The 21,587-nt window shown below is 51.0% G+C and overlaps 7 protein-coding genes across 7 annotated transcripts; 3 read left to right on the forward strand and 4 right to left on the reverse strand.

Annotated features, from left to right (window-relative positions):
* Window positions 1-300: 300 nt before the first annotated feature.
* CI109_106541 (uncharacterized protein) lies at window positions 301-1,989 on the reverse strand (the record flags this gene model as incomplete). Its single annotated transcript, XM_032003894.1, has 4 exons — window positions 301-579; window positions 637-695; window positions 757-977; window positions 1,043-1,989. 4 exons carry the CDS (start codon window positions 1,987-1,989, stop codon window positions 301-303), a joined length of 1,506 nt encoding a protein of 501 aa, XP_031861892.1.
* A 581-nt stretch (window positions 1,990-2,570) lies between these two features.
* On the reverse strand, window positions 2,571-2,930 carry CI109_106542 (dihydrolipoyl dehydrogenase, mitochondrial; the record flags this gene model as incomplete). Its single annotated transcript, XM_065967860.1, has 3 exons — window positions 2,571-2,716; window positions 2,777-2,867; window positions 2,928-2,930. The coding sequence occupies 3 exons, from the start codon at window positions 2,928-2,930 to the stop codon at window positions 2,571-2,573; spliced, it is 240 nt and encodes a 79-aa protein (XP_065823932.1).
* Window positions 2,931-3,400: 470 nt separating this feature from the next.
* CI109_106543 (uncharacterized protein) lies at window positions 3,401-5,055 on the forward strand (the record flags this gene model as incomplete). Its single annotated transcript, XM_065967861.1, has 10 exons — window positions 3,401-3,408; window positions 3,758-4,007; window positions 4,077-4,275; window positions 4,330-4,380; window positions 4,454-4,519; window positions 4,578-4,646; window positions 4,706-4,789; window positions 4,858-4,893; window positions 4,954-4,980; window positions 5,030-5,055. The coding sequence occupies 10 exons, from the start codon at window positions 3,401-3,403 to the stop codon at window positions 5,053-5,055; spliced, it is 816 nt and encodes a 271-aa protein (XP_065823933.1).
* An 867-nt stretch (window positions 5,056-5,922) lies between these two features.
* Window positions 5,923-8,730, forward strand: CI109_106544 (uncharacterized protein; the record flags this gene model as incomplete). The annotated part of the gene is made up of 11 exons (XM_032003897.1): window positions 5,923-6,032; window positions 6,146-6,246; window positions 6,333-6,421; window positions 6,495-6,582; window positions 6,640-6,750; window positions 6,827-6,886; window positions 6,947-7,148; window positions 7,217-7,325; window positions 7,377-7,433; window positions 7,485-7,544; window positions 7,600-8,730. The coding sequence occupies 11 exons, from the start codon at window positions 5,923-5,925 to the stop codon at window positions 8,728-8,730; spliced, it is 2,118 nt and encodes a 705-aa protein (XP_031861895.1).
* Window positions 8,731-9,347: 617 nt separating this feature from the next.
* Window positions 9,348-11,852, forward strand: CI109_106545 (dihydrolipoyl dehydrogenase; the record flags this gene model as incomplete). The annotated part of the gene is made up of 10 exons (XM_032003898.1): window positions 9,348-9,368; window positions 9,539-9,730; window positions 9,976-10,049; window positions 10,162-10,534; window positions 10,598-10,722; window positions 10,856-10,988; window positions 11,055-11,253; window positions 11,315-11,513; window positions 11,570-11,585; window positions 11,649-11,852. The coding sequence occupies 10 exons, from the start codon at window positions 9,348-9,350 to the stop codon at window positions 11,850-11,852; spliced, it is 1,536 nt and encodes a 511-aa protein (XP_031861896.1).
* A 259-nt stretch (window positions 11,853-12,111) lies between these two features.
* CI109_106546 (uncharacterized protein) lies at window positions 12,112-16,801 on the reverse strand (the record flags this gene model as incomplete). Its single annotated transcript, XM_065967862.1, has 17 exons — window positions 12,112-12,309; window positions 12,356-12,493; window positions 12,550-13,192; window positions 13,250-13,453; window positions 13,517-13,660; window positions 13,722-13,830; window positions 13,915-14,704; window positions 14,769-14,882; window positions 14,948-15,031; window positions 15,099-15,217; window positions 15,279-15,604; window positions 15,676-15,782; window positions 15,861-15,980; window positions 16,047-16,184; window positions 16,244-16,303; window positions 16,361-16,476; window positions 16,534-16,801. The coding sequence occupies 17 exons, from the start codon at window positions 16,799-16,801 to the stop codon at window positions 12,112-12,114; spliced, it is 3,678 nt and encodes a 1,225-aa protein (XP_065823934.1).
* A 676-nt stretch (window positions 16,802-17,477) lies between these two features.
* On the reverse strand, window positions 17,478-20,665 carry CI109_106547 (uncharacterized protein; the record flags this gene model as incomplete). Its single annotated transcript, XM_065967863.1, has 8 exons — window positions 17,478-18,616; window positions 18,668-18,787; window positions 18,840-19,152; window positions 19,214-19,412; window positions 19,482-19,948; window positions 20,010-20,075; window positions 20,135-20,239; window positions 20,303-20,665. 8 exons carry the CDS (start codon window positions 20,663-20,665, stop codon window positions 17,478-17,480), a joined length of 2,772 nt encoding a protein of 923 aa, XP_065823935.1.
* Between the last annotated feature and the right edge of the window lie 922 nt (window positions 20,666-21,587).

Raw genomic sequence — 21,587 nt, forward strand, 5'->3', positions numbered from 1 at the left:
GTTCGTTTGCTGATTCTGTCATTGGTATCTTATCATCATAGTACGATAGCTACATGAGGTGGAAATGAGAAACGAAACATTGCGTGTGTTATATGTTGGATGGGAAAAGGAACGTAAAAACGATACAGATGAAAGTCATAATATAAAGTAAAGTGATAAGTTATAGCTACACGAACCTCATCAATTTCGTCTTTCTTCTTCTTCTTCTTCTGACTTCTTCTTGCTACTACTGCTACTTTTCGCCATTTTATCTTGTTCTACATCCAGTATAATAGATGATCGAACTCGTCGATGCATCGCTTAGTGGAGCTCACTGACGACGCTGAATCCCTGACCTCGAGCATCTGCCTTTGTCAAGTTAACGTCGGCCGACACATCCCCAGGGAGAGGGACGAGGACGGCGTAAGCCTGAGGGACGGGGGGCTGAGTGGGACTAGACACGGCAGAGTGGGAAGGCTTCGAAGTGGGAGGGGTACCGGCAGCACCGCTAGCGCCTCGGAAGGGGTTGTTGGTGGAAGCGGGGGAAGAAGCAGACTTGAAGAGGGGTCGGAAAACGTTCTCGTGGATCTTGATTGCGCCCTGCAACAGAGACAGACAGTCAGCTCAATTCCAAACAATTGGATACGGTTGACTCACCTGGGTCTTGGGGTGAAGGAGGTAGGCAAGGAAGAGAAGCTTGACAGTATAGTATTGGGCTGTAACGAGAATACGATGTCAATAAAGTTCTTTCTTTGTGTGCCAATTGAGGGCACTCACGAATTCTCTTCTCCAAGAAGCCAGCCATAAGACTCTCCAAAGTCTGGAGACCACCAAGGACGACGAAGAACGACAAGAGACTCTTGACCTCTTGGTCGTTGACGGTGGTGTTGGGCGAGTCAAGGACCTGGGCGGCAAAGTAGGTGGCGGGGAGGATGGTAAGGAGCTGGGTGGTGGGGAGGGCAAGACCGAAGAGGTTGAGAGGGATGAGGGTGAGGTAACTGCGGGAGAAAGAGGGACGAAATTAGCTGCTGATTGGGTGTGACACGACAAGGTGAGTACTCACGCCAAGACACTCCCGGCAACCAAGACAACTCTGTCAACGTTGGTCCTCGCCTCGATGTCTCGGACGACTTGACTCCTTCCGAGGTATTCTCGGAAATGAGCCACGTTCTTGTTCGCAACGCCCTTGGCGTTTTGGACTGCGGGGTGTTGACCAGCCTTGTCGAGCTCGACTGAGAGTCTTCTCACTCTCTGTCGGATACCAGAGGCGGCAGCGTCGGCGGTCTGACTGGCCTTGACTTGTGCATTCTTGGCAACCTCGGAAGCACGGTTACCGGCATCCTTGGTGGCTTGACTGGCCTTGTTCGCACCTGCGTTGATGTTGGCGGAAGCTCGGTTGGTAGCGTCCTTGGCACCCTCGACGGCGTTGTTGGTAGCTTGACCGACCTGCTCAGCAGCGTAGTTGGCGTTGGCCTTGGTTCGGTCCGCAGCGTAGTTGGCATTGTCCTTGGTTCGATCAGCGAGGTCGGCGGTTCGGTCGACGGCAGTGTGAGCAGTCTCGCTAGCACGGTTGGCAGCATAGTTGGCGTTGTCAGAGACTCGGTCAGCGGCATAGTTGGCGTTGTCCCTTGTTCGGTCGGCAGCGTATTGGGCGTTGTCGCCTACTCGGTCAGCGGCGTAGTTGGCATTGTCCCTTGTTCGGCCGGCAGCATAGTCGGCGCTGTCGCCGGCTGTAGCACCAGTACCAGTGGAACCGAATTGAACACGGTCCGCATCGAAAGTTGCCTTGTCGGCATCGTGTCGAGCTCTAGCGTTGGCTGCCTCGATAGCACGTTCAGCAGACTCGAACGCTCGTTCAGCTTCACTGTCGAATGTGGTCTGTCCACCGAGGGAGTACTGCGAGTGGTGGTGGTTGTCGGTAGAGGTGGTGGTGGTGGTGAAGTCGGTGGGCACCGCGTAGGTGTTGGTGGTGGTTGTGATGGGAGGGGTGGATTCAAAGTTTGACGACATGATGTATGCTTGTTTTGGTTGTTATGCGTTGATTGCTGGAATTATGGAAGAAGAAGAAGAGGCGAATGGTCGGTTGATGCACAGAGTGCGTTTATATATGATGTGATGTGATGTATGACGAGGTGTGTCACTCACTCACTTGCTCAATAGGAAGAGAAGATTTCTTTACCAACGAACAATGACGATTCCGTAATGACATCATGGAAAACAGGGGAAAGGGATACAACAAAGCAAGCACGTACTATCACTCACTCCCTACGTGGCAACGTGGCACAGATCACCGTCATCACTCGTCACAAGACATAACATCACAGGACACACAGGAACCGAGATGTGGTGTATCCACCAGGGCATGCATCGCTTCGAGAGAGAGCCAGCTAACGGACAGTGCAGATGATGTACCACGCTACAACATGATATACATAAATAGGCTGGACAACATCGAAAAGAGGACTCAAGGGCTGTCGCGGTTAGTAACTGTGGCGCTGAAACCTTATCTGCTAAATGTGGCGAATAGATATACTGCATATGACATCTCCTTCACCCCCTTCCAACACATGATATCTCTACCATCTCTCCGCTTAGAAGTTGACGGCCTTGTCGTACGAGGCCATGGCAGCCTCCTTGAATGCTTCTGACAGTGTTGGGTGGGCGTGGCAAGTTCGGGCAATGTCCTCAGCAGAGGCCTTGTACTCGATCGCCAGGACCGCCTCCGCGATGGCTTCACCTATGATTTTGATCAAATTTTCAGCTGAAGAGCTCAGAACACACGGTTTCTGTCACCCACCTGCATTAGGACCCACGATGTGCGAAACCCTCGAGGTCAGTTTTGCGGGCAGTGGAGAAAGTGTCGCGAGAATGGAGTTCACCTCCACCTTCTTCCCAGCAATGGGACCATCCCGTCAAATAAGGAAACACCCGGTACCTGACAAGCACACCATTACCCAGCCCTGAGGTTTTACGTAACCGGTTCCTTTGATGTACAACCTCCACTTGAGATGTCCACATTTCATTCTTCTTAATCATTTCAATCGTCTCCGCAAGAATACTCTACAATAATGCATGCACGTTCGATACGGGCACAGCTTTTGGCACTGCCAACAGCAGAACGCCGAGTAACGCCGATAATTGCCAATTTCAGGGGTTGCGTCACGACTTTTTCCGCTTTCGTCACGACTTTCCAGAAGCTTCGCTTGGCTCGGACCCGCAAGGTATATAAACCCCCCCATCCCCCCGAATTGTATCTTTTCTTTTCTCTTTCTCTTCTCTTCTTCACCACCATACAATATATTCGCCACCCGTATATAGTTGACCTGCTATATACAGTGACTTATATAAGTAGCATCACATATACATAGCTTCGCAGCAAGACCTCTATATATATATATATATATATAATATACTTCTCGATATGGCCGGGTACGTATACAATGCAAGCCTGCATGGTAACACTATACACCCACCCACTAACCCAATCACTTACCCATCCACTCACCCATATACTTACCCATATACTCACTCACTAACCTACTCACTCGCCGTGCTTCTCCTCCTCCTCCTCCTCCTCCTCCTCCTCCTCCTCCTCCTCCTCCTCCTCCTCCTCCTCCTCCTCTTCCTCCTCTTCCTCCTCTTCCTCCTCTTCCTCCTCTTCCTCCTCTTCCTCCTCTTCCTCCTCTTCCTCTTCCTCTTGTTCTCCTTCTCGCGAACCTGCTCTTTCCCTCTCTACCTGCTCTTGTGTATGAGATCAACGCTGACGTCTATCTTACAGCGGAGGAGCTCCACCTCGTCAAGATCAGATTGACGCTGCTAACGCGGGCCTGCTGAATGCAAACTATCAGACCATCTATGTTCCTCCTCATCAGAACGGCTGGGAAGCCGTTCTTGACCTCATCAAGGCTCGCTTGTTAGCAATCGGCTATCCGAACTCGGTTGCCTGGAACTCCGGTCGAAGCGGGTACATCTACCAGCTCAAACGCCGCCACATCGTCCTGTGCTTTTGCTTAAGCAACAAGTATATCGTAAGTAACCGTTCAATACACCATTCCTCCTCCAGAAGGTAGAAGCTGACCCCATAGTGTTGTTATCAGTACGAATGTGTCCTCGTGCACTTCGGCTCTGAAGCATTGTTCCCATCTCGCTTGCCAGCGACTCCCGTCGACAGAGCGGAAGTGTGGAAAGCTTGGCAGATCTTCTCAAAGGGATGGGAGCACATCCGCAAAGTGTACCAGGAAGAGGTCGGACCCATCTGGGACTTCTACATCCACCCTCGTCACTTTTTCGGCACGCGTAGGTTTCCTTCATCGTGCTTGCCCGTTCTCAGCTGATCTCTTACCTTTGTAGACGCCGCCATCGCGGTCGGCTCATCAGCACCTGCCATCAGCAACCTTGCCAGTGAGTAATCTCATCTTGTTCCTTTGATTCAACATAGCTTGAATGAGATCCTGATCATAACTTATCCTCACAGACAACATCCGACCTCTCGGAGACAGGCATGGACTGCTGGTTGGCTGCATCAATGCCATTGGCGGTGGTGAGTGCTACACAGTCTGTGTCACAGTTGCGGTAGAGCTGACCTTCCTTTCTTCTAGATGCTAGCCTTCCACCCCTATGGACGGGTGACGTCCCTACTCAGAGCTCTCAAGCAGACGATGCCTCCAGTGAGTCACGCTTGTTCCTGTCCTCTTCCTCTTGTTACATGACGCTGACTCGTCCACAGCGTCAACCGCTTCGGCGCCTCAAGGACAGCAACCATATGTCCCCGTTGCCATTGATGTCAACCAGCGCTACTCCGCTCTCCGCTGTAAGTCGAGTCGCTCGTCCCACCATGTGCTTCCATGCAGATGTACTGACGTGTTGTGTGACCTGCAGTGCTCGCCACTCACCCGACCTATGAAGGTCATGAGCGTGAGTCAACCTTCGGTACAGACAAGGTATGATGTTGGACACTGACGTGACACCTTGCAGTTTATCCTCCGGGATCCAGCACCAAGAGTAAGTGTTACCTTTCTACGAGACATTGATGAAGCTGATCATGGCACAGGGCCCCCCCGTGGCTCTGGAGCATAGTCATTGCGCCCAAGCAACCATCGGCAGCTAAGCCGTCTTTTCTCTTTCCTTTTTCAACTTAGTCACTCTTTTTCAAAGCACACTCTTTTCTCAAGCCACACTCTTTATAACTTAAGATCTTGAGAGCTCCCTAGCATTCTTCTGTACATTAAGTCGAGCATTGTAGCGAATCAGCCGTTGTAATATCAGTGATAACATAGTTTTCCGAGCTTCGAAGCCCAATATATTAGTAGTAGTAGTAGTAGTAAGAGCACCGCCCGATGTGATCCCCTTTATCCTCCAAGTCACGTGGGAGCAATGACCGTCTCGTCCAAATCCAAAAATCAGAACAATCTCTCCTTTCAAACTCTCCTCCTCTTGCTACTTACAAGCAAGTCACTCGTACGCATACACCAGTCCAGTCCTCAACAGCAAACTGGAAGATACGACGCAGACGTCTTGTAGTTTCTCGTGATACACAACAGGCTCGATCTTGACTTGTGATACCTACGCACATTTTCACCGCAATAGCTTCGCTACGTGACAAGTGGACTGAAGCCGTGCTATAAATATAGCAGACCGAGAAGACAATTTCTACTCTCTCACCAGAGACAACTGTGAGTATCATCCCAATATCGAAGAAAGGAGTAATCTTTTCAATGGAAAACGCGCCCCTCCCCTTCCTTCAACTCATTAGCTTACAGACGACTCTTTGTCTCCTTTTTCAGCCAACCACATCGGTACCATAACCCCTCGTCCCCTCTATTCAAGATTAACGACTCAACTCCCCACCCACTCGCCCTCCCCCATCCTCAACCTCAATCCCAATCTCATCCTCTCCATCATCCTAACGCGGCGTCCGCCCAATCCCAACCTCAAACAACCAAGATGCATCCTGGTGTCTTACACCGACGTTTTCTGAACGATCTGTCAACTTCGTTGTTCAGTTTCGTTCTGCCGTTGTTACCAACGAGCGAGGAGCTGAATGTGAAGGAGGAGTGAGTGACACTCGTCTTCACTCCATCACTAAGAAGCCGTGTCAAGGTTTTCAGCCAACATAGTTTTTGATTGCTGGTGCTGATATTTACATGTGTTTTTGTTTCTTTCGCAGAGTTCGAGGTCTTATTGAGAAATTGATCAAGGGGCTAGAACCATCAGCGAGACTGCTGAGTTTCGGAAGTAGTTGTAACTCGTTTGGTCTGCGAAATTCTGGTGAGTCCTTCGTGTTCACTCACCTCATCTTCTCTCCTCTAGTCGTCTAGTACTGCATGCTGAAGACTGGCTTGTTCCTCCTCCAGATATGGATCTCGTCGTCCTCATCGATGATCCACATGCGAGCGTCGATCCAGGAAACTTTGTCGAGAGCATGGCTGCGTTGCTGGAGAGGGTGCGTAGAGCTTCGTCCCTTTGCCCTCTCAGGAGTATCATTCGACAAATGACTGATCCTGCGATCTTCACAGGAAACCAACTTCAACGTGAAACCTCTTCCAAGAGCAAGGATCCCAATTCTCAAACTCGAGCTAGCACCATCGCCCGCCCTTCCATTTGGTATGTCCAGGAGTGTTCGTCCACGACCTAGTTCTAATGTGACTTGTCACCACCTAGGTATCGCATGTGATATCGGTATTGAGAACCGACTAGCGATCGAGAACACGAGATTGCTCCTGACATACGCAACAATCGACCCAGCAAGGGTCAGAACTTTGGTTCTATTCCGTGAGTTTAGCTTCTATTGGCCTCAATTGTGATGTTTTGTGACCGGCGAGCTAACCACACCTGTTCGTGCTCACAGTCAAAGTCTGGTCAAAGAGACGGAGAATCAATTCCCCATATCGCGGTACTCTTTCTTCATGTGAGTGATATGCCATTCCAGCCAGTCATTGCGCGAATGCTGACTTGAAGACGCGCACAGATGGCTTCACCCTCATGGTCCTGTACTTCCTCGTACACGTCAAGCAACCGCCGGTCTTACCAAACTTGCAACGTATCATGCCCATGCGACCTATGGAGGAGGAAGAGGTTATGCTCGAGGGGAGAAATGTTTATTTCTTTGACGACGTTGAGACATTGAGAAGAGAGTGGTCATCGGTCAACTTTGAGAGTGTCGGTGAACTGTGAGTTGTTTAGTCTAGTCTCTAGAATATAAAAACGACAATAGCTTACCAATTCGTTTCACTCGCAGACTCATCGACTTCTTCCGATTCTTCTCCCATGATTTCCAGTTCAACAACTCTGTGCTGTCACTGAGAGCTGGTCAATTGACTAAAGAGAGTAAGGGATGGGTTAACGACGTGAGTCAAGCTTCCATCAAAGAAAGAGCACTGAGCTGACGACATTTGTAGATCGATGTTGGTGGTCTCAACGAGATGGCAAGAGACCGAAATAGGCTGTGTATCGAGGTGAGTAACTGGTCGCCGGGGTACAACTTTCGATACTGACCAGGTGCACAGGATCCCTTTGAGATCTCATATAACGTTGCTCGAACTGTCACCAAAGATGGGCTCTACACCGTACGTTTCTCCCTAATCCCAGAGGACCCCAAATGCTAATGTTGCGATCGCGTAGATCCGAGGGGAGTTCATGCGAGCTACCCGAATCCTCACTCAAAGACCCGATCGAGCTGTTCTCGCACTTGCCGAATTATGTCGCGAGCGTGATGACGAGCTTCAACGCGCTCCTCGATCTGCATCTCCTGCTCCGCGTGCTCTATCTGCTACTCGCGGATCTTTCAACAACCCTCATGTCAACAACGGTTGGAGAGGCCATTCTCAAGCACCATTCGATCGTCTGGCTCCTGGATCTATGCACGACGCACCTCATGGACGAAGAGGTCGACAAAGCGAAGATGATGTTCCCGAATACTCTGCGCAAGACTTGTGGCTACAGAGTCAAGGTGCGAACCTCGGTGGTGTCGGCAGTCTGGGCTTAGGCTTTGATGACTTTGGTCTCAATGATCGAGGATCGAGAGGACGGGACACGAACACGAGAGGACTCGATGCGCCTGGCGGAGCATATCGCGGAGCACCCACTTCTCGCCGCTCGGCTTCCGCATATGAAGGGGGTGCTGGTCCTGGCTCTGGGACTGTTTCTGCTCCCTTGAGTCCTCATCGACTGTATGCTCAGCTCGAAATCGGAAAGGGACTTCAAGGGCAACAACAAGCTTGGTCAGGCTACGATCCCAGACTACATTCCAGTGCTGGTATGCCCATGGACCGTGTCTCTGGCCCCTCAACCCTCCGAAGTCAAAGCTCGGCTGGCGTACCTGGCGGTCGATCTGCCTCCAACGCACTTTCATCGAATGGTGTTGGCGGAGGACGGGGAACACGACGTGACCTTGATCACGAGTCCTTATCTCCCTTACCCGCCTTTGCTCCCTTCGACGCTGCACCTATACCTGCTCCCGCTCCAAGTACAGCAAGTACCACGACAGCCAAACCTGCTCCAAGAGCAGTTACCAACGTCGGCGCTAGTGCGGCACGCGATTCCCCTGCCAACTTTATAAGTCCAAGTACGCTACTCTCACCCCAGCACGAACATACGGCTCTCCCAGGTGGCGGGCCAGTGGATAATCTGGCATCGAGTTTCGGACAGTTGGGAATGGGGATGAGACCGCCTCCATCTGCGAAGAGTATGGGAGGGGATGGACCCAACACGAAGGGGAAGGAGACGGAACATCCTGATCCAGGAGCTCTATGAGGTGCGATCACAAGGTAATGGATGGGGGGATTCTGAGAACGGGCGAACAGAGTGCACCTGGACGACAGGATGCGAGACGGAACGTAGAACGCGGAGCTGTCCTTGCTTACAGGCAATAGTAGTATTAGCGGTTGGAGCAAGTAAGAGAAGGTTTTGATTTCCAATTTTTGTTTCGCCTCAGTCATTCGAGTTCCACGCCTCAACCCATTTTCATTCTCATGTGATAACTTTTTCATCTGGTTAGTCTTTGCATCCATTCAGTCAGTCATATAAACAACCCATATATACAGTCTAAACAAGCACGAAACAACAAATTTTACATCTGCACATAAAGTATATGCATTGAAAAAGCTGGCCTTGTGTATCAGTACGGTGATGGTGGCAGTCGTTGTGGTGACAATACAGTTTGGTGGGGTTTTTCGACTAGTGCCACTTTGAGGTTATACGGATTTATCGGCGGTCAACGATCGTTTCCGCTTCCGAGGGAACTGTTCACCAGTGTACAGCGCCGAATCGTGTTTAGACTTGACAACTGAGAGTTATATCGTTGTTTTGGTGATTGATCATATATATTCTGCTGTTGCATACATACATATCCGGTCAGATCGTCATTCAAGATGTTTGCCAGACAACCTTTTGTGAGTGGCGTCTCTGTCTTTCTCCCCGTCAGCTATCCTTGTCCTGCTCCTTCTCCCCTCACGTCCAGTCGTTACGATTTGGTTCTAGTTTTCGCCGCCCAACTGACTTTTCATCTTGACATTAAACCACAATGCTAACCATACTTGCCCAACGATCTTCTTTGTTGTAGGCCCAAAACCTCCTCCGACCTCTGTCCAACCCTTCTTCCTCCTTCGCACGAACTTCCACCCTCCCCCGAATCGCGTTCATCCAATCGAGTCGAGGATTGGCAACGCAGAGCGAACCGTATGATGTCGTTGTCATTGGTGGTGGACCAGGTGGTTATGTCGCTGCTATCAAGGCAGCTCAGTTGGGTTTGAAGGTGGGTCAAATCACTTCGAGGTCGTATTGGCAGGCGTGTTTTGTTGTCCGTTAGAGAGATGGAGACAGATCTCATCGCGAGAGATGTCATGTACAGATCAGCATCTTTTGGAGGCAATAATTCATCTGCGAAGGGACAGACTGCGAGGGTGGTGGCAATCTATTGGAAGACTTGGGACGAAAATACGATGAAATCGATAGTTAAGACACACCGCTGACAAATCACCGATCGGTGGCAATCATCAGACCGTCTGTATCGAGAAGCGAGGTGCGCTCGGTGGAACATGTTTGAACGTTGGATGTATCCCTTCTAAAGCGATGTGAGTGGGTCGTGTGCTAGTATGAGCCTGAAATGCTGATGTAAGGTCTTCGTCGCACCTTGCTCTTCTTTCACTCTCGGTACAACCAATTCATCGATACTCCACATGGCAGGCTTAACAACTCCCACATCTACCATCAAACAACACACGATCTCAAAAACCGAGGTATCGACGTCACCGATGTCAAGCTCAACTTGCCCAACATGCTTGCCGCCAAAAACAGCTCCGTCAAGGCCCTCACTGGCGGTATCGAGACTTACTTGTTCAAGAAGAACGGTGTCGACTACATCAAGGGTGAAGCGTCTTTCGCCTCAGCCAACAAGATCAATGTCAACCTTTTGGAAGGCGGTGAGACTCAGGTCGAGGCGAAGAATGTGATCATCGCAACTGGATCAGAGGTCACTCCTTTCCCTGGATTGGAGATTGATGAGGAGAGAATCGTCAGCTCTACAGGTGCTTTGGACTTGCAGGAGGTTCCCAAGAAGGTGAGCTATGATTTTCTCTACGAGTCAAAGTCACTCATGTACTGATACATGTTCCCCTCGCAGATGATTGTCATCGGTGGTGGTGTCATTGGTCTTGAGCTCGGTTCCGTTTGGTCTAGATTGGGAGCAGATGTCACCGTCGTCGAGTACCTCGGTGCTATTGGTGCTGGTATGGATGCCGAGGTCGGGTGAGTGTGAAGCCTTTTTCTTCGACGATGTTTCACCGTCCCCATGTTCCTTCCCCCCCGCGCGCCTCCACCTCAATAAACCTCTTTTCTCCCTAGCACAGAAGAAATATGCTGACAAAATGCATCGAAACAGCAAGCAATTCCAGAAGATCTTGCAAAAGCAAGGCTTCAAGTTCAAGCTTAACACCAAGGTTGTTAGCGGTGAGAGAAACGGTGACAAGGTCATCCTCAAGGTTGACGCTGCCAAGGGTGGTAAGGAGGAGACTGTAAGTTGAAGTTATATCTCCCACGTATGATATGATAGCACGCTGATACTCCGCATCCCTTATCAGCTCGAGGCCGACGTTGTCCTCGTTGCTATTGGTCGACGACCCGTCACCAAGGGTTTGAACCTCGAGGCTATCGGTGTCGAGACCGACAAGCGAGGACGAATCATCATTGACGACCAGTTCAACACCAGCGCCAAGGGCGTCAAGTGTATCGGTGATGTTACCTTCGGTCCCATGCTTGCCCACAAGGCCGAGGAGGAGGGTGAGTGCCCCCAATAATACCCAAAGTGATGCACTGCTGATGACCTGTTATTGTGGTATAGGTATCGCCGCTGTTGAAATCATCAAGCACGGTCACGGTCACGTCAACTACGATGCTATCCCTTCAGTCGTTTACACCCACCCCGAGGTCGCTTGGGTCGGTAAGAACGAGGAAGAGCTCAAGGCTGCCGGTGTTGCGTACAAGATCGGAAAGTACCCTTACGCTGCCAACTCTAGAGCTAAGACCAACGCCGACACTGAGTGAGTTACTACCTGATTAGTATCAAATTCACGTGCTGATAGCGCCCAAAACGCAGCGGTTTCGTGAAATTCGTATGTCAAGCGTTTTCAAACTTTGTCGCATTCTTACAATTTCGAGCTGACTTTTCCTTCTAGATCGTCGAGAAGGAGACTGATCAAGTGCTCGGAGTCCATATGATCGGTCCCTCGGCAGGAGAAGGAATCGCAGAAGCAGTACTCGCCATCGAGTACAAGGCTTCTGCCGAGGACATCGCAAGAACAAGTCATGCGCATCCCACCCTATCGGAAGCCTTTAAGGAGGCAGCGATGGCTTCTTACGACAAGGCTATAAACTTCTAGTCACGATGACTACATTTGTAGCGGGATGCATGTCGTGCGTTATGCTCCCCACCGATCGCGTTGCAGCATTCATAACGGGACATGAAACATGTGATGACATAGGGGTGTACAACAAAACTAATCTCGTATGAGAACGTTTCCCAGCTTCGGAGCCTAAGGCTACACTACATGAAAATACTACAAAACAAATGCTATGCTGCTATGGAGAGTCGCAAGGAACCCAGAACGGAGACTAACTAACGAATGGCTACCGTGCCAATCAGACCTCCCAATCCAAATCATCGGAATCATCCTCGTCGTCGAGGTCAGGCACGTAAGCAGCATCATCATCGTTGTACTTGGACGGGCCGGGCAGCTGAGGAGCGAAGTACATTCCGTCTTCCGTGAGAAGTGGCAGTTCAGCCATAGCAGGAGTCTCCGGAGGAGCCGTTGAGGGTCCAGAGGAGGCTGTGATGCGCTCATGCTGCTCAAGTCAGACACTTCCTGACACCTTCAGTACTCACATAAGACGCCAGCATTCGTGCAAGTTCGGGCTGGGTGAATTTCCACTTCACTCGCAAACCCGCTTGTTTGCAACGTTCTACCAAGTCTTTTTTCGGCACGTACTGTAATCGAGTAAAGCTGTTCTGCGGAGCGTTGTGCTGCGACAGCACGTCAGCCAACTGATCAAGTTCCCCGCGCGTGTCAATGTACTCACATAGCTGCGAAGCGAGACCACTCTCTCTTTGGCCGTGAGCGTGGCGAAAGGCAGACCGAGTCCCCTGAGCTCTGCTTTGACGCTTTGTCCACTCATGTTGGAATACTTGTCGGTGATATCTTGAAGAGCTTGGTTGCCATTGAGTCTCGGCCTCTTTGCTTGAGGTCGCTTGTCCGCGCTACTACCGTCAGATGCGTCGCCCTCTCCTTCTGCTTCCTGCTGACTAGCGTCTAAGCCATCACTTTCCGAAAGTCTCGGCTGCCTTGCGACAGATCGCTTGTCAGCGATGTCGTCCTCAACCGCGTCCTCTTCTGACGACACACCCTCCCATCGCTCTTCTTCATCATCTTCTGGCTGATCAGCATCAACCTTGTTGCTGGCTCGGCCGCGATTGGTACGTCGATCGGTCAAAAGTCTGGACATATCGCCGTTGAGCGGTTCGTAACCTTTAACGGAGCCCATTTTTGCAGTTAAGCGGATTGCGTGCTTGCTTCGAAGGTGTTCGGCTAGCTCGCATGGATTGAACGTGGTTCGACTGCAAACGGTGCCCCAAGGACACAGATGTTGCTCGCTGCTGTCGAGCTTGCGGATGTGCGAGTCGTTGATATGTTTTGCGTAGCCAGTGCTTCGACCGCATTTGATGCTGTACACAAGTCAGCGATGCCGCTGAGAAGTAGGTCAGAGAAACTTTTCTACTCACCCGCTGAACCATCTGTCCGCTGGCGAAAGAGCCTCGTCAAATAGCTCAAACGGACATTTTTCCGCCGTGTGCTTTGCTTCAGAGCTCATTCGGACGTGGTTGGTAAAGTCTGTTTGGCACAGGAGCATGTTCTTTCTCATTTCTGGCAGATCATTCATAAGATGCTGCTCAGCGTGGTCGTGGATGGCAGCGTAGCCTTTCAGCCTGTGACAACGTCAATTGGCTGGAACTTGCGTGACAAAACAGGAACTCGTAACAGGTACGCACCATATTTTACAGTCGGTGCAGGCCAGCACGCGCCCTTCCATTGCAGGAACGGTGGCCTTCTTCTTCTTCCCTGATGCACGAACGGCTATCAAGCCGTGATAGATTTCCAAGTGGCGCGATCGAGCCAGATCATCAGAGGGATATCTAAAGTAGCCATGGTCAGCCCTAAAAGGTTTTGAGAGCGCGAAGCCCATGTATCACTCACTCGAGGTAGCAAGTGCGACCGTCATCCAGCTCGATAGCACAATTCGCTCCGGGTTTCGCTCCAACGACGTGACGTCTGTGTAAATGCTCTGCAGCACTGACTGGTCCGTCTACTTCAAGTGGATGAGAACAGCCCCTCCATGGACAGTGATCGAAAGCAAAGTTGCTAGAGTAGTGGCTCCAGAGCTGCCTACCGAGTTCAACTCTGACGCATCCGTGGATGTGTTCAGCGGCTGATGAGCGGCTTCTCGATGCGATGTCAACAGAGCATCCGAGCACCGGACACTCGTTGTTCTCCGTTGGTTGCTCGCCAGGGAATTCAAATTCAGGCTGTTGAGCCGTAAAGAAAGCGGAGTGAGTGATAGCGTGGATGATGTCTCTTCGAGACATGGTCGTTGTGGTGGAAGAGCTGTTGAGCGGTGGGAAGAATGCGTCTTGAAGAACGGATGACTTGCTGGAGTCTTCAAGAGGGAGAGCCGACGTCGCACAGTATGCTGTCAAGCTGTCGATGAGTTTTTGGTGATCAAAAGGGTGCTTGAGCGCAATATCAGCCTCCAATCTCTCCTCAAACTGCTGATCAGCAGCATCAGCCGCCTCTACAGCAGCGTCAGAGGTCTCGACTGGAGGCTGACCGGCTGTCATCTCAGTCTGAATGTGAGATTGCTCATCCGCTTCGTCGAGTAGGGTTGTTGGATCGGTATCGAAACCAAGCGGAGAAGCTCTCGCTTTCCCCTTGTTGAGTGGTTGCGGTCCAGCAGGAGTGGAACCGCTCGACTCGGCGACGGGAGTAGGTTCGGGCTGGAAAGCCAGTCGAGCTGCCTCCTCAGAGGATTCCTTGGCGTACTCGCGTGTGAGCGACATTTTGAATTTGGCAAAAGCCTTCTTATTCTTGGATCGAAGCTTCTCATATTCGGTCGCCTCCGGCATACCAGCCCTAGACGCGGCCGAGACAGAGGGATGAGCAAGCTTAATAGCTTCTCCGAGCTGTTGACAGTTCGTCAGTCTCATAGGATAGTGTTTGTCCATGCTGCAAGGTCTTGCGACTCACTTCTTCAAGCCTACTTCTCATAATTCGAATGTCTTCCGGCACTTCAGCTTCTCTGACCTTCTCCACAGGGAGCTCGACAGCGGCGTTCGAGTAACGCTTCAAGCCCATCGCGCGCTGAGGTTGTCAATACAATGTTTGTGAGCGACAAGTACAATAACGATCTTGCATGCGGTACTCACTACGCGGTTATCTGTCGCTTTGGCTGGTAAGCCTGAGAAGATTCGGCGTGTGTCCACCGCTATGACGCTCGATTTGTAAGATTGCTGCAAAATCCGTAGGACCACGTTCGATCAGTGATGAACGCTGGCAAGATGAATTGCACACGCTCACGTAGAAGGATTTTGAATTCGGGTTGTGGCCGCTCGCCTGCTTCCTATTGGCCTCGTCCACCCCATGTGACTCGCACAGATTCTGGTACATGCGCCGAAGCGATGTCATGTTTGCCGTGTCTGCAAACATAGCCCGTCAGCCTCCAAAATATACTGATAAACACTGTCAATCAAAGCTTACCATCGTAGCCGCAGAGCCGCAAAAGCTCCTTCCACTTCCCGCGCATCGTACAGTAGCGAACTGGACGAAGTTTTTGTGCTTGCCAGCTCCCCGAGTCGGGATCGAGTCGGACGTCTTGCAGCAGGCGGAACTGCTTGGCATCCTCTTTGATTACTAGCGGGATAGCACCACCCTGGGCTCGTACATAATCACTGGTCACGCTTTCGAGCTGTTCAATTGTGGTGAAGTGTTCAAAGACTCCGTCCTCGAGCCCGAAGGCGAGGATGAACAGCGTGGCGTCAAAGCCAGCCAGCTCTGGAGGCTCCTGCTCGTGGAGACCATCCTTACTGTGATACAGGAGCGCAAGGGGGATGTCAACGATCGATCCGCTCCGTGGCAAGGTTGAGCGAGAGCTTACTTTTGATCATCCTTCAACCTCTTTCCCTTGAGGTTCCGCCAACGAATCTGAAAGCGTACGTGCAGAGCTTCGCTGCCGTCAGGGAGATGGAGCGATCCGAGGACATCCTGCAGGTGGGAAAACCAGTCTCATCAGCAACAGATCCCACCCATACCTGGTGAGGTAAGTGTCGAGGTTCTACTTACTCCCCATGTTATACCCTCCTGTACATCCGAATCGTGCGCCGTAGCATAACTGCTTGCTGCCTCGCCGGGTCGACTCATGTCAAAGACGTTCAGTATAAAGTAAAGGTGCGTCTGAGCACGCTGGGGTACACGTTTCAGCTGAGGCGCAGACAATTCATGAAGCGGTCCGATGACTGGGAAACTTACCTCTCTTTGATTATGAAACCTCGCGGCGGCAGTCCAGCATGAATTGAGAAGCCGCTTGAAATCTTCGAAGCTGGTGATCGGTTTATCGAGAGCTCCTGTGTTCAGGGACAATTCGCGTCTCAGCTCGTCATCGATGTACTGACGATGTAATCTTAGGTCAGCTCCGTACATGCAGGGATGTTTCACAGTGTTCTCACAGCTTCAATCTGCTTTCGAGCTTCGGCCGTAATTGCTACTTTTCCAGTCATGTCTGCAAGCTATTGAGCGGATTAGAAAACCATCCGGGATGTGCTAATGAGCCCCAGATCACTCACCGCCGCAGCCAGGGTGAAGACTCTGCCCTTCATAGCACGAGTGCTAGTCCTCCCATTAGGAAAGTGAGGTTTGTGGATCATTCGAGCTCGGATGCGAACGTAGGCTTTAAGCAAAGCTGGAAATTGATCAAACATCAGCTCTGTCCTGGTGTCCAGGGGTGTCGCGGGCTCACGTAGCGGGAACGGCGGGCCGTCAGGCTGAAGATGACGCTCAGCAGCTTCTTCCCCTTCTTTAAGGGTCAGAAATGCAGCGAAGCGTGCCACTTCTGTATCCCTAGTACGGTAGGTATTGGCTGCCAGGAGCTTCTTGTGGACGCGGTCGAGCTCGCGCTCGTCAGCTTCGATAGTATCTGCTGTGACATCGTATTGGGCGAGCAACGAAGCAAAATTGGATCGAGTGTTAAGGCGTGTCTGCTCCCTGAGCTCTTCGGGAACGGGCATCTATAAAGAATACTCAGTCAGCCACGATCTAGGATTGATCATTGACCCGTAAACATTGCAAAAAGATAGCACGAGTCTGAAAGAGGAGACGTATAGAGGAGTCCAAGCTCATGAATGGCATCATCCGTAGAACAGGGAACGGATTAAGGTTGTCACCTGGCAGGCGCTCTCAAAAGATCTGAGGGTGGTAGATGGCTCTAAGGAGTACTTACTGCGAACCACCAGAATTCGAGCCAACGCTCAAAAGCGATGCAAGCTTGGAGGTAAACAAATCTAGCAACGAAGCGCTCACGACGGGAAGGGAGAGGGAGATGAATGGGGAGAGGAAGCGTATGAATGGTCAAGTGCTCAATAGCAGAGTGAGGAGGTATGAAGAACCGGCGCAAACCGCACGAGAGCAAAGACCATGAGAGAGAAGTGAAGGAGAGATGTTTACAGCTGAAATCAAGTTGAATGATGGTTTATATACCATTCAGCGCGCGGACCAACATAGTGGAGGCTAGAGTCCAACCGTGGGAATCTTACGTCAACCGGTTTGCTTATGGCGGTACGTCACCGAAAACCTAAATTATCCCATGCATCTATAAATCCCAGATACCAGATCGTAAGAAAGCGTTGTTGTAAACAGTATGCACACATCATCATCATCCTCATCATTCCCCAACTTTCATCTATCTTATCGCACGATAGCCCTATCACTCCCCGCTAACAGACTTTCAAACAACCCCATCGCCGAATTCTCATTCCTCAGCTGAATCATATACACAATTCCCGTCCTCTTCCCCCTGTCCGAAATCTCGACAGCGACACCTGTTTTGGCAACTCTTTCCACCCCATCCGTAAGGACAATCGTCGAGATCAACATACTTTTACCGGATGAATCGCTTTCCACAACTAATTGTTTCACGTTGCCTTGTTGTTGAGCATACAATTTCAGTTTACCCGATCCGAGCGATTTCCATTGTTGATGTGATTGTTTCAAAAACACTTTGCACTTCATCTGAGCGGAGATGATGGCAGGTCCGGTAAGAGTCGCTGCTTCCTCTTCTTCGACGGGTGACATTGGTGGGGAATCGTCTTCATCTTCCGGGTTACCACCACCAGCAAGAGGTGACGCTCGTCCTGGGAAAGAGGAGAATCGAGCGGAAGGGGGTTCGATAATTCGCAGAGGTTCGAGTGATCTTGATCGCGACACAAGGTTGCTTTGTGACGAGAAAGGAGATTGATGACCTTGATCCGAGAGGTGAGATCCGGGTTCTCGTCTTGGCGGAACTGGAGGCATGTCGTTATCGCCAGGACGAGGCGCAGATTGGACTGATCGTCCCGATGGAGATCGTGGCAACTGTGCACCTGGCATGGAGGGATCAGGGAAGTTCATGTTGAGTTTGGCAGGAGGTTGAGGACCAGGTTGTGAAGGAAGCGGTGGTGGACCCATACTGCCCCCTGACGGTACCCTCTGTCGCAGACTTGCGCCTCGCGGTGGGAGAGCGGCGATAGGTGCAGGTTGGTGTGTTTGCTGTTGTTGGGAAGGCGGAGGTGGCGTCGGTCCTCTCGGCCAAGCAATGGCTTCTCCAGGTTCCAATGAGATCTTGCTCATTTGCGAGACCAAAGCGTTGCCACCCAACGGGACAGGGGGCACCTCGGGCATGTCACTCGGTCTAGGACTGGTCGCAGGCGAAGACCCAGCGGAGAACGGACTGGGGTAGCGTAATGGTGGGAATTGACCATCGATTGAGCGACCATCAGACAGAGAGGATGGAGATCTTGCGTCGATGGGAGATGGAGCTGCGGATTGTACACCTCCAGGTCGACCAACTAGAGGTAACTTATCAGCAATCATGTATGTTTACCTCGCATGCGACTCACGTGATGAAGCAAAGTCAATACACTCGATGAGATCTTTCATGATTTGATCCCTCGCCAGCTCCGACTCCGCGTGGATGACAAAGGTCTCTTTTCTCATAATCATGACCGTAACGACATTTGCTATACCAAGCGTCAGCCGACTGACATCGTCTCGCGGGTTAATTAGACTTACATTGCTGCCCTTCAGCCACCATCAAGTGTTTACCAGCCAGAGGTGGATAGCTTAACCACATTTCCGGCATAGGTCCACCATGGCCTACCCTCTCCGGCTGCTCCCGAGCTACTTGTTGTGCTTTAGCAGCTTTGTCGCTAACCTCCATCCATTCAGCGATCAAGAACAGATCGGAGAGGATGAAAATATGCGCGCGACGATGTATGACTTGTTGACCAGTGGTGTTGGGGGTGAAGTACATGGTGACGTCGTGGGAAGAGCGAAGAGCGCGGACAAAGGGGAGGTTGGGAGGGTTCATTTGCAGTTTGCATTTCTGTAGAATATGACTGGATCAGCGCCAAGGGTCAAGGAGATCTGCGTTTTGCAGGACCCACCTTCAGCTGCATGGTAAACAGATCGATCGTGCGTTCTGGATCAATCCTCAACTCGAGATCAGAGATAGGTGCCAATGGGCTGATGGGTGATTGTCCACCCGTTGTTGACGGCACACTGATCGTGGGGGTTGGTCTGCGTTGCGGTGATTGTGTTATACTGGTCGCTACTGATCCGCCAGAATTCCTATCTTCGATTCGACTACTGAAAGGCGAGAAGCTGTACTTAGTTAGAGAGACGTGCTACATCCCAAGGATGGGGAGAACTCACTTTGTATGGCTTTCTAAGGAGCTGTCCAAAGCAGAGCTCGTACGACTGATACGCTCCTTTTCCTTCTCCTTTTCTGCCCAGCTCTGCTCCCTCGACCGCTGTCCCGCGCTACTTGATTCGTGATCATGTTCCTCGCCAACATCCATCTCCAATCTTGCTTCAAGGTCGCTGACCAAACCCTCCAGCCTCTCATTGGCCACAACCAACAGCCGATGATCACTCCTTCCTTCCTTGGTGCTTCGAAGCAATCTCGCATACAGCTTCCGATAGTACCGTAATCGGGTGTAAGGCAGGATGAAAAGTGCGTCTAGAGTCCAGTGTGTGAGAGGTGGTGAGGGAGCTGATGATACTGAAATGTCGTCCAGTATTCCAGGGAGGAGGACGTTGCGAGTCACGGGGGTGTAGGAGTCGAAACCGGTGAGGAAATTGGTAGAGTATTTGTGATATGCAGGTTCGAGATCGTCGATCTGAAGATATGCCGGGCATCACAATCAGCAAGAGATGTGGGCGGGCACGGAACACACTCACCCATCTCATAAGAAGATCACCAAGAGCTTTTGGACTAGAAGGATTCGGTCCAATCTCTTTCAATTTCTTTGTACCTCTGAATCAGCTTCGGCGGCCTGTGATAGGATGAATAGAACACTACTCACTTGTCCAAATCCTCGGTTCGCTCTGTAGACTGCCTCGATACATCTGAACATGGTATCCAACTTGGGTGGGGGAAAGTCCTTTCTGGACCAAGCCGCAGCAACTCGCTATCAGACATGTCAGCACGTCTAGACTCCACGGAAGAGAAGAGGGTGCAAAATCCCACCTACCCTGATAACTAGACCGAGCTGTTCAACATAGGTTTTCTCACTATCTATGAGATCAACCAATGGATTTCTCTTTGATCCTTCTGCTGCAGCTGTCCTGTCGTCTAAGCTCGAGCCTGAACCTGAACCTGGTCTTCTTGGATCTGGCATTTGCAGTGATCCCATTCCAGGCACTCCGAAGTCGTATCCTCCCCCGTTACCCCCATTGGACGGCCATGCTTCTTGATCGATATTGGGCGAGTAGGACGGGGAAGGTGATTTCGAAGGTGGGAATGGAGGCGGTCGGTTTGGATTGGCATTGTAATATGGTCTTGAGGGACCGGCAGCTGAAGCAACTCCCAGAGGAGGTTGGTAAGGCTGTGTCATGATCGTATCGTCTCGTTATACGTTCGAAAGGGTATTAAAGTTGTGCGTGCATCAAAGATGGATGCGATTGTGGTACAATTCGAAATAGGAAGAATCCAAGTCGAGGCTGGTCGAATTGGGCGGGTGTGAGCTGAGCGAGGATCTGGTGGTAATTTTCGATCACACCTAGCTGAGTGCCTTTTCGCTACTACCCTTGTTGATGTCGTCGACGTGTGCGATATGGGTACTCTTCCCTTCTATCGGTGTGGTGTAGTCAGAGCACAGTACAAATATGAATGGTGTTATGACGGACAGCGACGATGCGATGAGTGATAAGTGAAGGCGAGCGTTTGATTTCGGATAAAGGGATGCAATGTGTTTTGAGAGCTACGAGTATGCTCGTGCACAGAGCGGACGAGGACTGCACAAAGCCAAGCTAATAACGTGCTTAGATGCCGATCCGAGCGTGACTGCAACGTATTGGGGGGAGAGTGGATGAAGAGTCAAAGAAGGAGGGATGAAACACTGTACGAGGGGGGTGAGTATGCTTAGTGGTTAGGCTCGTCTGTGTTGTATGCAGTTATGTTATGTGGACAGATGCACAGATGCCGTTGACGGTCGCGACCAGGTCCATCTCGTCTTTCCCTCAAACCTCGCGTGTTACTGTAAAGTGAGATGCACTGATACATTATGGAACATGACGGGACCAAATTGCATGGTATTACAGTCAGTCAGTCGCTCGCCGCTTAACTCTGAGTGGAACGGTCGATTACCGAGTGAAAGTGAGTGAGAGAGTGAGAGAGAGAGAGCCAGGGAGAGCGAAAGATAATGAGTTTAGGAGAAATCAGGTTCATCAACTCACTCGTGATCGCATTTCCCGACCGCTCAACTCCCATCCTCTGTGGCTATACACGATACTCGATACTTCTCTTTCCACAAAAAT

The sequence above is a fragment of the Kwoniella shandongensis genome, chromosome 12 (assembly GCF_008629635.2).
Source record: "Kwoniella shandongensis chromosome 12, complete sequence".
Classification (NCBI taxonomy): domain Eukaryota; kingdom Fungi; phylum Basidiomycota; class Tremellomycetes; order Tremellales; family Cryptococcaceae; genus Kwoniella; species Kwoniella shandongensis.